Source organism: Mustelus asterias, chromosome 14, assembly GCF_964213995.1.
Source record: "Mustelus asterias chromosome 14, sMusAst1.hap1.1, whole genome shotgun sequence".
NCBI lineage: Eukaryota > Metazoa > Chordata > Chondrichthyes > Carcharhiniformes > Triakidae > Mustelus > Mustelus asterias.
In genome coordinates, this window is record NC_135814.1 from 85,197,433 (window position 1) to 85,211,574 (window position 14,142).

The following is a 14,142-nucleotide window of genomic DNA, read 5'->3' on the forward strand; positions in this document are numbered from 1 at the left end:
TGTATTTGAGTCATGTTCCTGTTCCAGGAACTGTTGCAGTAGTTCTATGCATTCGGAGCCATTCTGTATATAACTCACCTCCTATATTGATGTTGCAGCAGCATAATTGCTTAATCCGAACTAATGCTGTGCTTGGTATTTCCCTGGGATTTTGCAGAGTGGGGCTTGATTAGGTTAATTGACAGGTAAGGTCATATGACTGGATACAGCTGGGCTTACACAGAGAACTCAAGCTCAGTCTGCTTTTTTTGGGAAAAGTGCCTCTCTTTTCCAGTCATTGAAGTTGGAGACTGGCAAGTGATGAGTTTCTTTCTCGAGATTCTGCTATATGAGAGTGGATCTTACTTCAGAGTTGCTGTTTTAGAAGCTGCAGAGGGATATGTATCCCTTTCTGCCTCTAAAGTTTGGAGACTGGGACCTGCCAGAGACTAGATTTACTTCTTTGACATTTTGCTGTTTTGAGGATATATTCTTCTCTGAAAACTGTTGTGTGGATCTTTGTCCGGAAGTCAAACAGCTGGAAATCTAGCATCACGTAAGCACCTTTGGTTTCTGTGCTAACTGGTTCTACAGAAGGGATTTATGTCTATGGGGGAATACTGCTGAATTGGAATAATATAGATAGCTAGTTGTTAAGAATTATACTTTGTCATGTTTAAGTATTTTATTTGGTAAAAGATATGCTAGTACTTTTTGTTATGGTCTGTGTTCCTAAATGAAGTTTTTTTCAATAAAAACCTGCTAGTGGATCAATTGCATCATACCTGGAGCGAAACACCTTATGCTCACCAATGCCAAAATCAAATGCAGAAGTTGGGATCTAGGCTACCTGCGCAAAATACCTTGGAGATTTTGGTCTGGTCCTTAACACCATCCTTCCTCTGAAGGCCCCTCAGGATCATACTCCGAAATTAAACCAAATCTGTTCAACCTTTCCTTATAAGACAACACCTTCATCCCAACCAAGTAAACCTTTTCTGAACTGCCCCAATTGCAAATATATCCCTTCTTAAATAAGGAGACCAAAACGGTATGCAATACTCTAGGTGTGGTCTTACCAATGTCCTGTACAGTTGTAGTTAGACTTGTTCATTTTTCTACTCCATTCCCCTTGTATTAAGGCCAACATTCTATTTGCCTTCCTAATTACATGCTATACCTGCTTGGTAACTTCTTGTGATTCAAGCACACAAGACCCTCTGTTATGCAGCATTCTGCAGTCACTCCATATTTAAATATTCTGCTTTCCTAGTCTTCCTTCAAAAGTGGACAACGTAACATTTTCCACATTACACTACATCTGCAAAATTTTGCCCACCCACTTAACCAATGTACATCACTATGCAGACGCTTGTGCATGCCTCAGATCTTGCTTGTATCATCAGGAAATCTGGCTACAATACGATGCTCCTGATCACTTATAATGTGCACTTCACCTGTGACAACCTAGCTATCTCCCTCAGAGGCTCCACCATGCTGTGTGTATCTGAGTGGGTGAATGGTGTCATGAGCCATGGTGATGATGCTTCCTCAGACTGCACAACCTTACCTGAGGACTCCTCTGTCTACTCTCGCTCCATTTCCTATTGACATGCTAATTTTGAGTGATTTGTTGCGGGAAAAGTACTACATTCAGATTCTAACCTAAAGCTCTCCTCTGTTGTTAAGAGATTTCTCAGTGCCATGGATAGAGTCATAGAGGTTTACAGCATGGAAACAGGCCCTTTGGTCCAATGCCGCCCAGTTTTTACCACTAAGCTAGTCCCAATTGCCCACTTTTGGCCCATATCCCTCTATACCCATCTTACTCATATAGCTGTCTAAATGCTTTTCAAAAGACAAAATTGTACCCGCCTCCACTATTACCTCTGGCAGCTCCTTCCAGACACTCACCACCTTCTGTGTGAAACAATTGCCCCTCTGGACCCTTTTGTATCTCTCCCCTCTCACTTTAAACCTATGCCCTCTCGTTTCAGATTCCCCTACCATTGGGAAAAGATGTTGACTATCTGCTTTATCTATGCCCCTCTTTATTTTATAGACCTCTATAACATCACCCCTCAGCCTCCTACGCTCCAGGGCAAAAAGTCCCAGTCTATCCAGCCTCTCCTTATAAATCGAACCATCAAGTCCCGGTAGCATCCCAGTAAATCTTTTGTGCACTCTTTCTAGTTTAATAAAATAATTTCTATAATAGGGTGACCAGAACTGTACACAGTATTCCAAGTGTGGCCTTACCAATGTCTTGTACAACGTCAACAAGATGTCCCAACTCCTGTATTCAATGTTCTGACCAATGAAACCAAGCATACCGAATGCCTTCACCACCCTGTCCATCTGTTTCTCCACTTTCAAGGAGCTATGAACCTGTACCCCTAGATCTCTTTGTTCTATAACTCTCCCCAATGCCCTACCATTAATGCAGGATGCAGAAGATAGCCTGGTTCCCCAAATACCATTAACCTCTGTAATAACTCTGATTCACCAATTAGGTAAGTAACAACTGCAATTTTTATTTATATGCAAAATAATAGTGGTTTTGCAGCCTTGTGTTACCAGTCCACTTCCAGGGTCAAATCTACTGGGCAAGCCTGGGCTTGTTAGGGTGATCCCTCACCCTGGCCGCTGATTAGTTATCTGGGCCATGTGATCCTCTCCACAGTTTGAACCTTCAAGGGGACAAACACTCAGCTAACAACTTACTTTGGATGGCCTCATTATTTAACCCACAAACTAACCTTTCTCTCAGCATATCGTTCCGAGTGGCTCCGAAGTTGGAGTGCCCTGAGATCTGTCTCAGCTTGGTCTCCTCTGCAGTGGTCTCCCCTGTGGCAATTCCCATTGAATTAAACTTAAACCACTATAGGGTGACTGAGGGCTTCACCAAATCAACTATCTCTGTGGCTGATGTGGGATCGAGCACATTTGGGACTGTGAGCTGCAAATTAAATTGTAGGCCTGGGCCCCACATGCTTGGAGGACTGCCTTTCTCTTCCATTCCTCCTTTATTCCGTTAGCCTGACAGTAATAGCCCAAATGCTCAATATGTTGTGTCCAATCCTCCACCAAGGCATCAAAGGGATCGATCCGTCTGAATAGGGGCATATCTGCAAGTACTTCTATGTTTCTGAACCTAGACTCAACTTCAGTGGGGTTTTATACTCACGATTTTGAGACCGCCATTTTTTTCTTTTATCCTCATCGCCAATATAATAACTCCAGTTCACCAGTTAGGCAAATAACAACTGTAACATTTATTTACATACAACTATAACACAAAAGTTTCACAGCCTTGTGCTGCCAGTCAGCTCCCAGGATCGAATCTGCAGGTATGTTAGAGTGATTCCATGCCCTGATTGGTTACGTGGATCATGTGAACCTCTCTGAAGTTCGATCCTTAAAGGGGACAAACACCACACTCTGCCACCTCCAAAACTGCACCTTGAGCTACAGTTTAATAATGGCATCGTGGCTTTATATTTGGAGAACAGACATTGACATCCTTTCTCTGGCAAGAGTGCAAACCCTTTACTTACATACCAGCCACAAGGTTGAGAAATGATGACTTCTAGGTTGCCACTAGAGGCACTTTACATTCACGAGAAGCCTAACATCTTATGAGACTTCTATATCTTGTTCAGCTGATGAAAGTGTTGAAGGTCTTGCAAGTACAATATCTCTCACTTGTTTGATACAGATTTCCTTGTGTTGTGCATGATCCTGGAGTAGCTTAGAAGGTTCTGGAAACATGTAAGTTGCATGTTATGGTAACTTTCAGTTCAGCAGTAACAGCTGTCCATGTTCCAGATGTCTGCAGGTTAGCCCACAAAATGTGGTACAATGACAGCTTGTCTTGCAAAGAGAATGTGACTAAGGCAGATCTCCTCTAACATGCCAAGGTGCAAAAGGAGGAGGGATTTATAGATAGAATCATAGAATCCCTACAGATCAGGAGGAGGGCAGCAGGCTCATCGAGCCTGCACCAACAACAGTTCCACCCATGCCCTATTCTCGCAACTCCACATATTTACCCTGTTGGCTCCCTGACAATTAGGGGCAATTTAACATGGCCAATGTACCTAAACCACACATCTTTGGAGTTGGGAGGAAACCGGAGCACCCGGAGGAAACCCACACAGACACAGGGAGAACATGCAAACTCCACACAAACAGTGACCCAAGGTCAGAATTGAATCCAGATACCTGGCACTGTGAGGCAGCAGTGCTAACCGCTGTGCCACCGTGCTCCCCAAGCATGAGCAGAAAGTCTCGGGTGTCACTGAAACTGCATTTGGATTTGGTAATCACATGTGGACTACACATCCTAATCTGAAGCATCCTGTGCATTCAGAATTTGGTAACGAGTATTCGTTTTGTTTGTTTCAATTTATATGTCAAGCAAGAATCAAACTGCAGAAGTAAAGCATTGGCAGCAAGAGCAAATCCACAAAAATGGCATAGATCCCAGCAAAAATAACTACTGGACCGAGTAAAATGCAGTAAACTTGTTCCAGAAATGAACAAAAGCCCCTAATGTTTAACAACTAACAGGTCCTTTAAGAACGCTACCAAAATCTAAGATTTTCCAGTATGTGCAGTCATCTGGACAATCAAGATGCTGTGACAATCCATCATTTGCACATTTGGAATTGCAGTAAGGGACCACATATGAAAAATTTCTCAATGGTCATGAGAACAGTAGCATGAGTTCATTCCTGTGCCAGTTAGGAATTGACTATGATTTGGGCTCAGTGCCGTGAACCTAATTCCCTGAGACCCATCTATTTTCTGTGCAGCTATGTACTGCAGGCGGTGCCTTGGAAAACTTGCTTCTATTTATTAACCTTCTCAGTTCCTCATTATATTTGGTAATGAGCGATGTAATAAGAGATGTATGTTAAAACAAAGCTAAAACAAAACTTTTCACAAGGAGCCAGGTAACTTTTACCCAAGCGAAATGTCCAAAAGCACTAGTGATTTGCTTTTTGAATCTTAGTGCGTGTCTTTTGATGTCCCAGACAAAATACTTGAACACTGGCCTTGAAGAGATAGGCCAGATTAGTAGCTAAACATTACAATCATTTCCATAGCCAAATTACCCACAAACAGTGCCAAGGGAGATCGGGCTATGTAGCATTGCAGCTGACTAGGTTTGCCACTTTTGTTGACTTGTACGTCAAAACATTTAATTGTGTACAGATTATATATCATTTATTAAAATGTTACCTTAAAGGTGGGTTTTCAAAATCTGCCATGTGGATTTAGCATGTAACATTTATTTCAGGCATATGTACGTTCCAAGAATATCTAAACTGCTGAGATTAATCTCAAACTCCAATGTATGGTGTGACACAAATGCGCTGAAATTTTAACACAATTTTGACAACTAAGGTTGGAGATATTATAGTGACAGCAGAATGCTGAAGTTCTTTGGTGCAGATGTAACATGTTGAGATTGCATGTTGAGTCATTAGGAAAATGTTATGGGGTGAGTCTCCCAGCCCGCTGCTCTGCTCGAGTAGCGCAGTGGGCTGGGAGACATCAGTGGGGGCAGTTTCATGGGCTTCCCGGTGGGCATCCAGGCCTCTAGGAGTCTCCGCAACTAAGATTTCCAGCGTCACCAGCTCTGCACTGGAAATAGGCGCTGAGCTGATTACAATACCGAAATCCCTTTTGCATTTGATTAGCGGGCCCAGGACTGAAGCCCGGGGAGGTCTGGGAGGCCAGCGATCGGGGAGTGGTGGTGGGGGGGGGGGGGGGGGGGGCTGGTTTTGGAAGACCAGCGATGGCTGGCTGCTCGGTTTGCCAGTGATCGGGTTGGCCAGCAATCGGGAAGCCAGCAATGTGGGGCCACCACTGCACATGCGCCGATCTCCGCGCTGACAGATCGCACATGTGCAGGCCCTGCACCCTGATTTTTAGAGTGAACCTCACCGGGGCACTCTGATTCACGGACTGGCAGAGATTCATTTTGGAAAGCACGCTGAAAAAAACAGCGGGATTTACTCCTTTACCCACATGTTGGGGACTTTAAAAGTTTTTGGGAGAATCCCAGCCTACATATCGATTATAGAACTATTGCAGTGCTGTGCACATGACTATGATTGCATGGCTACTATGAATATTTTAATCGTCTGCGTAACATCTTTTAACCAAACCTCAAGCACAATGCATCATTCAGCTGTAATTATTTGAAGCTCTTCTGGTTTTTCATAACTCAGCTTGCAAGGACCGAGATAAAAGGGAAAACAGATATGTAGGCCTTCACAGAATATGTTAAAGAACCTTTGAACATCAACAATTCTTAAGACATTGCTTGGGCCCTGCAGAGAGTAAAGAGTTTGTTATAAATTGCTTTTCAATTGCCATTTCTTTCCAAAAAATCAATGCTCACATTTTATCAGACTGATTTCTACAGAAAACTTCGACGCTCCATAAAATCTGAACTTTAAGTTCATTATTTATTAGTGTCACAAGTAGGCTTACATTAACACTGCAATGAAGTTACTGGGAAAGTCTGGCGCCTGTTTAGGTACATTTAGGGAGAATTTAGCATGGACAAAGCACCTAACCAGCACATCTTTTGTACTGTTGGAGGAAACCAGAGGAAACCCACACAGACATGGGAGAACATGCAGACTCCTGCACGGACAGTGACCCAAGCTGGGAATCGAACCCGGGTCCTTGTGCCACCGTGCTGCCCACTTTGATGTAGCCCTGGAGTCATTTCCCTTTTGTCGCCACCAATTTGCATTTGTATAGATCTTTTAACATAGGAAACCTCCTTGAGGGACTTCACAGAGAGAGATGACTAAAATAGTCTACAAATTATGTTGATTGTAGTGTTGACCAAATGTTGGATTGACTGAGATTCAACCAAACAACTAATCTAGACTATCACTCTGCCAATTGTTGGACCTGGCCTGCTCTTGGCATTTTTGAAAAATAGTTAGAGATTTATAGATAATTGTATCATGCTTTCAAAATAATTTTTCATGTTGTGGATTATTGGCAGCATTCAGTGCTCTGTAGGTTTAAAAGTATGTTGTAATTTGCATTTTTGTTTCAGGTTAAATACTTTTCGTGACATACCTGATTTCCGAATCCTAGCCTGTGGAGGAGATGGAACTGTAGGATGGATACTGGATTGTATTGGTATTTGCAATATTCAAAACATTATAGTAAAATGCAATTATATTTTATCTTCTAAATTATATTTAACCCAAACTTCTCTAACTTGGGTAAAAAAGTACTTTTGCTTCTTAACCATAATGCTGCATATTAAATTTTAATTATCGATCAGCCTATAATTTGATAGCCAATGGATTGTAAAGACTGTACAGCCCAAAATATGTAATAGTTTGAATAAAAGGAGCTGATAAACCTTTTTATTATAGATGCCTAAATCTATATTCAAGGCCCACACTCGTGTGATAATTGCTGATGACTGGTTTATGATCTTATCCTTGTGATGAACAGCAGTTTCTTTGTGTCTGTTTCCCCAGCTTTCAATTTACCTGAGCCTTACATATCTGTTGTCATTATTGCAGATAAAATCAACCTTGTAAAACACCCACCAGTAGCTGTGTTGCCATTGGGTACTGGAAATGATCTGGCTAGATGTCTGAGATGGGGAGGAGGTAAGAATGAAACGTAGTGTCTCATTATTGAGGGCGACCCTTGGCTTTGACTGTATAAATAAAAGCAGAAATGTTTTATTCCTACATCGTTTCTCTCTGGCTATAGCAAATAATATGATTAAAGATTGTGCATTGCTGCTAAGGAAAAGGTGCTTTGGTTTTTTCCATATTTTCTAAAAATCTACTGTTTTAAAGAGTGATTCATGAGAACGATTTTTAAAAATTTTGTTGCGCAGCTGTAGGAAACTTGCAAAATAAAACACACCTTAACTTGAAGATTGGCTGGAGCTGTGGATTAGCCTGAGACTCTATGGTCAGAATTTTCCCAAAAATGAATAAGGGGGTGATTTTCCGACCTCGCTGCCCCTGCTGCAGATCGCGCTGATCCCAGAAAATAGCGTGCCATCATAACAATCGGTTCCACGCGTGGCGCCAAACGGTTTGCAATCATCCCAGTCCCTTTCTAATGGTGTGAACTGGATTGCGCACAGAAAAATCGCGAGGTTGATTAGCATATTTAAAGTAGTATTTAAATAGGCATAGCCCATTCGACACTGGATTCTTCCAGCTCCGAGGAATTTCCAACCCTCACGGACATCGGGGACTCCCCACTTCTCTCATTAAAGGGATGATTATCCAGCAAAGGTCACCTGCACTGGGGCCTCTCAATGGGTCCCCCTTCATAACCAACTTCAGGAACCACCCATTCATGGAACCACCCCCCACTTTATGCCCCACTCCCCTCAAGCTTCACCTCCCTCTTGGCACTGCCCCTGACACTCTGGCAGTGCCCACCTGGCAGTGCCAATTTAAATGGCTTATGAGCCCTTCCGTCTCCCCCCCCCAAACTGTCGTGGCCATCATGTCTGATCTCTGTTTGTGGAGACTAGTGATGACGCTTGCAGGGTTCTCGCTGCTCCCAAGGGTTGGAAAATCCGAGCTGAGAGCAGGGAAGATGTGGCCTCGAATGGAATCTGCATGTTTAAATGCTCCAAGAGCGGTGGGTGGGAAGTTACCGACAAGTTTGGTGCCAGTGCAGAATGCTCTAAACCACTTGTGCGCGCAACTCTCTGACCCCACTCCACTGTAACACATTCTGCATCGGGCATGACACAGCCAGTAAATCCCAGACTATGTTTGAATGACTGTTGAGAGTTGAAGGGTGCATGCCTCACTCCTTCGGTTCTCTCACAGGAGTGTTTCCACCCACCCTCCTTTAACCTTTCTGAATCAGCTGGGATCTGCAGCAGAGCTGCCAGAAACCCATCTCATCAAATTAACAAATTGGTTGGAGTGCACAAGCTGCTCACCAATGGAATTAATATCAGTTCCAATTCTGAATGTGGTTCGGGTCTCCAACCATCTCCATTCGGTGTGCCTGTGACTGCTTCTGTTGGGTTGGAAGATGGGTAGTATTGACCCCAAAATAATATCTGTTCCACTAGAATCATAGAATCCTACACTGCAGAAGGAGGCCATTTGGCCCATTGAGTCTGCACCAACCACAATCCCACCCTATCCCCATAACCCCCATGCATTTACCCTAGCTAGTCCCCCTGACACTATGGGGCAATTTAGCATGGCCAATCCACCTAACTAGACTCACTTGTTTGTCAGATCTGACTTTAGGCAATTATATCAGTGTTATCTCGTTACGCTGGGGTTATGCTCATTTTATAACAGTAAAAATCAAGTTCACTGGGCTGAGTTATTGGGCCAAATCTTCTGAGAAGTGGCAAACGCTGTCAGATTGCCATTCTGCAACTTTTCCTTTACACTAAAATGGAGCTCTGCATTTCAGTCCTGGACTTCGGAATGGAGAGTCTTCAGAACATACTTGTTCTGGGAGAGATTCCTCATAATGCAGAATCACAGAGAATGGGAGAAGAGTTGGGGGGTCGGGTAGTCAGGGGTGGGGGAGGGAAGTTGGTATATGGGGGGGGAGTTCATCTATCCCTCACACCCGCTTTCTACACCACCAGATGCCATACTATGGTAGGTCGTCATTCAATGACGGACTGAAAAGATTTGGGACATTTAAAAGATTTTCAGCCTATTAGTGAGCATGGGTAGGGTGGCAGGGTGATCAGGTTGAGGGAGAGTCTCAGCATCAAGGGGAAGTCGGGGAGAGTCAGGAAGTCAGAAGGTCAGAGAGGAGTCAGGAGTTTGCAGGTTGGAGGAAGGCAAAGATTTGGTGGGTCAGCATAGGTTCAGGAGAAGGTGTTGGGGTTGGTCGGAGGCTGGGGGTAAGAGGATCGGGTAGGAAGAGATGGGGGGTGTTAGTTGTATAAATACCAAGGAGTTAGACATGTTGGCCCAGATCCTCCAGTCGACCCTGGAGGTAGCCTGGGAGATGTCTACCTCCAGGGTACAACTGCATGGGAATTGCCTGGAAAGTTTCAGCTTCTGTTAGCTGATTACTGTTCATCTGGAACCCTCTGAAACTCTGATTTTAAAATCAGACTTCCACTGGTTCCAACTGGCTAAGCAGAATAGATACCAAGGAAAACTTATTTACCGAGTAAAATCATTTCTAACTCTTGGGTGACCCCTGGACTCCCATCCGACTACTCCATTTGAATACCCAACTACCCCAGTCTCACCTGACTGCCACCCTCACATCTACCCAGTTATAACCGCCCCACCCCTTCCCAACTACTCGATTACATCCCTGACCACCTGACTCATCCAACTGCCCCTCCCACCCGTTCCCGACCACCCAATGCGCGCATGACTACCTAACTCTGTTGCTCCCTCCCCCACACCCTCAACTCTCTCGCCCCCTACATTTCTCTTGCCGCTCCCCCCCAACCAACTCTCTCATCCCCTCCAATGACTCTCTCGTCCTCCCCACCCCCTGACTCTCTCGCTGTGCCCCCACACCGACTCTCTCATCCCAAGGGGTCCCGTAGCACTTCCTCCAGATATGGCCAGTCTCTGCCCATCCGGAGACTGGAAGCCCTCAGCCATTATATCATGTTTATATCAGTGGGTGAGATTTCCCGACCTTCCAGCCACGTGCTTCCCAGCGGAGGAAGGCGACATGCTATTTGTTAGCGGCGAGGTTCTCTGGTCCCGCCGCTGTCAATGGGAATTCCCATTGATGTCACCCCACTCTGCCAGGAAACCCATGGGCGGGGGTGCGTTGCTGGCAGGACCAGAGAATCCCGCTGGCGTGAACGGCCGGAGAATTTCAGCTAGTGTGCTGAAGGCATGTTCCAGAGTCAAGCTTGTAATGTAAATGGGATCATTTTCAGTCCTAACTGTAATGAGATATTGTCATTTTGTCTCAGAGCTGGTATGTGCATGTCACTGAGAGTGTACTACATTGACGGGGTTGCTGACTTTCATGATAGATTTTTAGCTTCACCTCTTGAGTGTTAATCTCATTGAAAGGATCACCCATTCATTAATTCTCCAGATTTTCATTGTATTGAATTTAAAGTCAAAGAATACCAACTAAAGAATAAGGCAAAGGTGTGGCCCATTGAACTAAACTCCTATTTGGTTATTCATCAAAATCCTATGGTACTATTTGAAAAAGAGCTTTTAATTCTTCCAACATTTTTCCTGCAAACAGCCTTTAGAAAAAATAGCTAATCATATATCTCAACTGCTATTTATGGGACACTATTCATGGTTTTTTTTTTAATTGGCTGCTAAGTTCATAGAATCATAGAATCCCTACAGTGCAGAGGGAGGCCATTCAGCCCATCGAGTCTGCACTGACTACAAGCCCACCCAGGCCCTATTCCTGTAACCCACATATTTATCCTGCTAATCCCCCCGACACTTGGGTCAATTTAGCATGGCCAATCAACCTAACCTGCACATCTTTGGACTGTGGGAGGAAACCGGAGCACCCGGAGGAAACCCATGCAGAGACGGGGAGAATGTGCAAACTCCACACACAGTGACCCGAGGCTGGAATTGAACCGGGTCCCTGGTGCTGTGAGGCAGCAGTGCTAACCACCGTGCCGCCCCTAAGTTCACCTTCAAAACAACAGCAAGTACACTTCAAAGGTGATTTCAATGTGAAATGGTTCTTGGATGTCATGAGGATGTGATCAGGTGACAATGCATACAAATTCTTTCTTAATCTTCACTACAGCACTGAGGGATTGCTGGAGGTGCCATCTTTCAAATTTGGTGTTAAACTGAGATTCTATCTGTCCCTCAACTGAATTCCATTCCACTTCTTATGACCAGCAAGGCAGTTCTCCTGGTGCCCTGTTCAACATTTATTAAGAGTTTTAACAACACCAGGTTAAAGTCCAACAGGTTTATTTGGTAGCAAACACCATTCGCTTTCGGAGCACTGCTCCTTCGTCAGATGGATCGACAGATCTCTGTGCCCTGTTTGAGAGCACATTTCCACTCCATCTGACGAAGGAGCAGCGCTCCGAAAGCTAATGGTATTTGCTACCAAATAAACCTGTTGGACTTTAACCTGGTGTTGTTAAAACTCTTACTGTGTTCACCCCAGTCCAACGCTGGCATCTCCACATCATGACAACATTTATTACTCAGCCAAGATGACTAAAAACAGATTACCTGGTCACAGAAGGGCATTGCTTTTGCATGTGTGAAAAAAGGCTGCTGTACTCCCAAACATTGCAAAAATGACTACACTTCATAAAGTACATCACTGGCTATTAAAGGACTTCGGGACATCCTGTGGTTGTGAAAGGCACTATAAATAAACTTTGTTCAAATTCATAACCAGTCCAAAGTTCTGCTTCAGCAATCTGAAATATCATTGTTACTTCAGTTATGTAGAGTCAAAGATAAGTTTTAAACTTGTGTTTCTTTATGCTTATAAAAGGATATGAAGGCGGAAACTTAATGAAAGTTCTCAAAGACATTGAGAACAGTATCGAGGTGATGCTGGACAGATGGAGTATAGAGGTGATACCAAACAACAAAGATGAAAAAGGGGATCCAGTGCCATACAGTATTGTTAACAACTATTTCTCTATAGGTGTGGTAAGTATCCAAAGGATGTTCTTGTCCTTTTATTTTCTACAAGTATCTATTAGATTTGCTAATTCTCATCTGACTTCACCACATAATGACCAGGATTTTCCAGCCCCATCATGGTAGGACCTGCTGTGGGAGTTCGACAGCCCAGCCAAAGATCCATTGACTTTCGGCAGATTTTGATGGCGGGTGAGGCTGGAAAATCCCACCCAACGTTTTTCATGGCCTTTTGTCAGTGTGCAAGATATTTGATTTTAGTGCAAATCATACACATTTCAGCCAACATGTTTGACAAAGATAAGCAAGTCATTCATGTGCCACCTTAGCTTCACTTCTCTCATCAGTCAGATGTGACCAGTCACTTTCAGTTAGCTGATGACCCAAAAAGATAGAAACTACAACCAAAGCAAAGACAGCAACTAGAATTATGTTTAGATTTAATTAGAGGTTTAAGACAGTATGAGTTACCATTGCCTCATTCACTGTGCAGAGACCATAATATATTCTCATTATACTTTGACAAAGATATTGAAGTGTTTTTGTTCTCTAATGTTCAGGAAAAAAACCCATTAAGAGAAGTGGTGTCTGGGTATTTCTGCCCAGGCAGTATCATGTAACTTCAGCACTTTTGAGCCCAAGTCAGTGTGCCAAAGCAATGGCATTTCATTTGATATATCACTTTATTGAAGGAAACTATCTTTCAGAACATTTTCCTCCAAGGATTTCAGGAAATCTTATCCCGTTCAGGGTCATTTCCTTACACTAATACACAAGTGAGCCTAAGTCACCTCCAACGGTTGAGTGTCAGAGAGGTAGATTTCATTTTCATTGTTCACTGTCTATATTGACACTACCACAGAACAAAGAATATAAACATTCAATGGGATGCATTTGTGAAGCTGGAACCTTTGCACACAATTATAGCATTGAAATAGATTGATTTGAGGAAATCTCTAAAACCCAAAGCCAAAAAGTGCGAGTTTTTTTCACCCTTTCACCTTTTGCCTAACCTAACACATGAAAAAATAATTTGCTGTGGAAATATGAGCAACTGTTAATTGGTATAGATATACCATTCTGTCAGAAAAATCCGTTTGCCTAATTGTATAATTCTATTAAGGGTAATTTCCAGTGCATGGAAATGGATAGTTTAATTAAAAAATCTAAGACTAAGGTTTCTCATGAGTAACCTTCATAGAAAATGTGTTTTAGATCTGCATGTTGTATTTATGTCAATGGAAAGTTTATAGGGCATTCGGTCACTGTGGTGGACCTTCTTCCCAAAAATGTATTTACACTTGATGTTACTCAATGCATACTATAGTTTGGCATATTTATAGTACACATGCCAGGTCGTAAGTGGTTTTTATTATCAACAAAGGCTTAGTCAACTGAGAAATATACCTGAAGTAAACCCAAGCTGGGTGGCTCCAACGCCAAATTGAATATATCCTGCAGTGAGGGAAATAACATTAGTGGTTCTAGAAATCATAGTCAATCCATATATGTATGATTCTCATCT

The 14,142-nt window shown here is 43.2% G+C and overlaps 1 protein-coding gene across 2 annotated transcripts in view; it reads left to right on the forward strand.

Annotated features, from left to right (window-relative positions):
• The window catches only part of LOC144503830 (diacylglycerol kinase beta-like), a 559,892-nt gene that overhangs the window by 312,615 nt on the left and 233,135 nt on the right, over nucleotides 1–14,142 (forward strand). For both annotated transcript variants that reach the window (XM_078228759.1, XM_078228758.1), the window contains 3 exons: nucleotides 7,070–7,155; nucleotides 7,551–7,640; nucleotides 12,466–12,626. In XM_078228759.1, coding sequence (XP_078084885.1) covers nucleotides 7,070–7,155; nucleotides 7,551–7,640; nucleotides 12,466–12,626 — 337 coding nt within the window. The remainder of the gene's footprint in view (nucleotides 1–7,069; nucleotides 7,156–7,550; nucleotides 7,641–12,465; nucleotides 12,627–14,142) is intronic.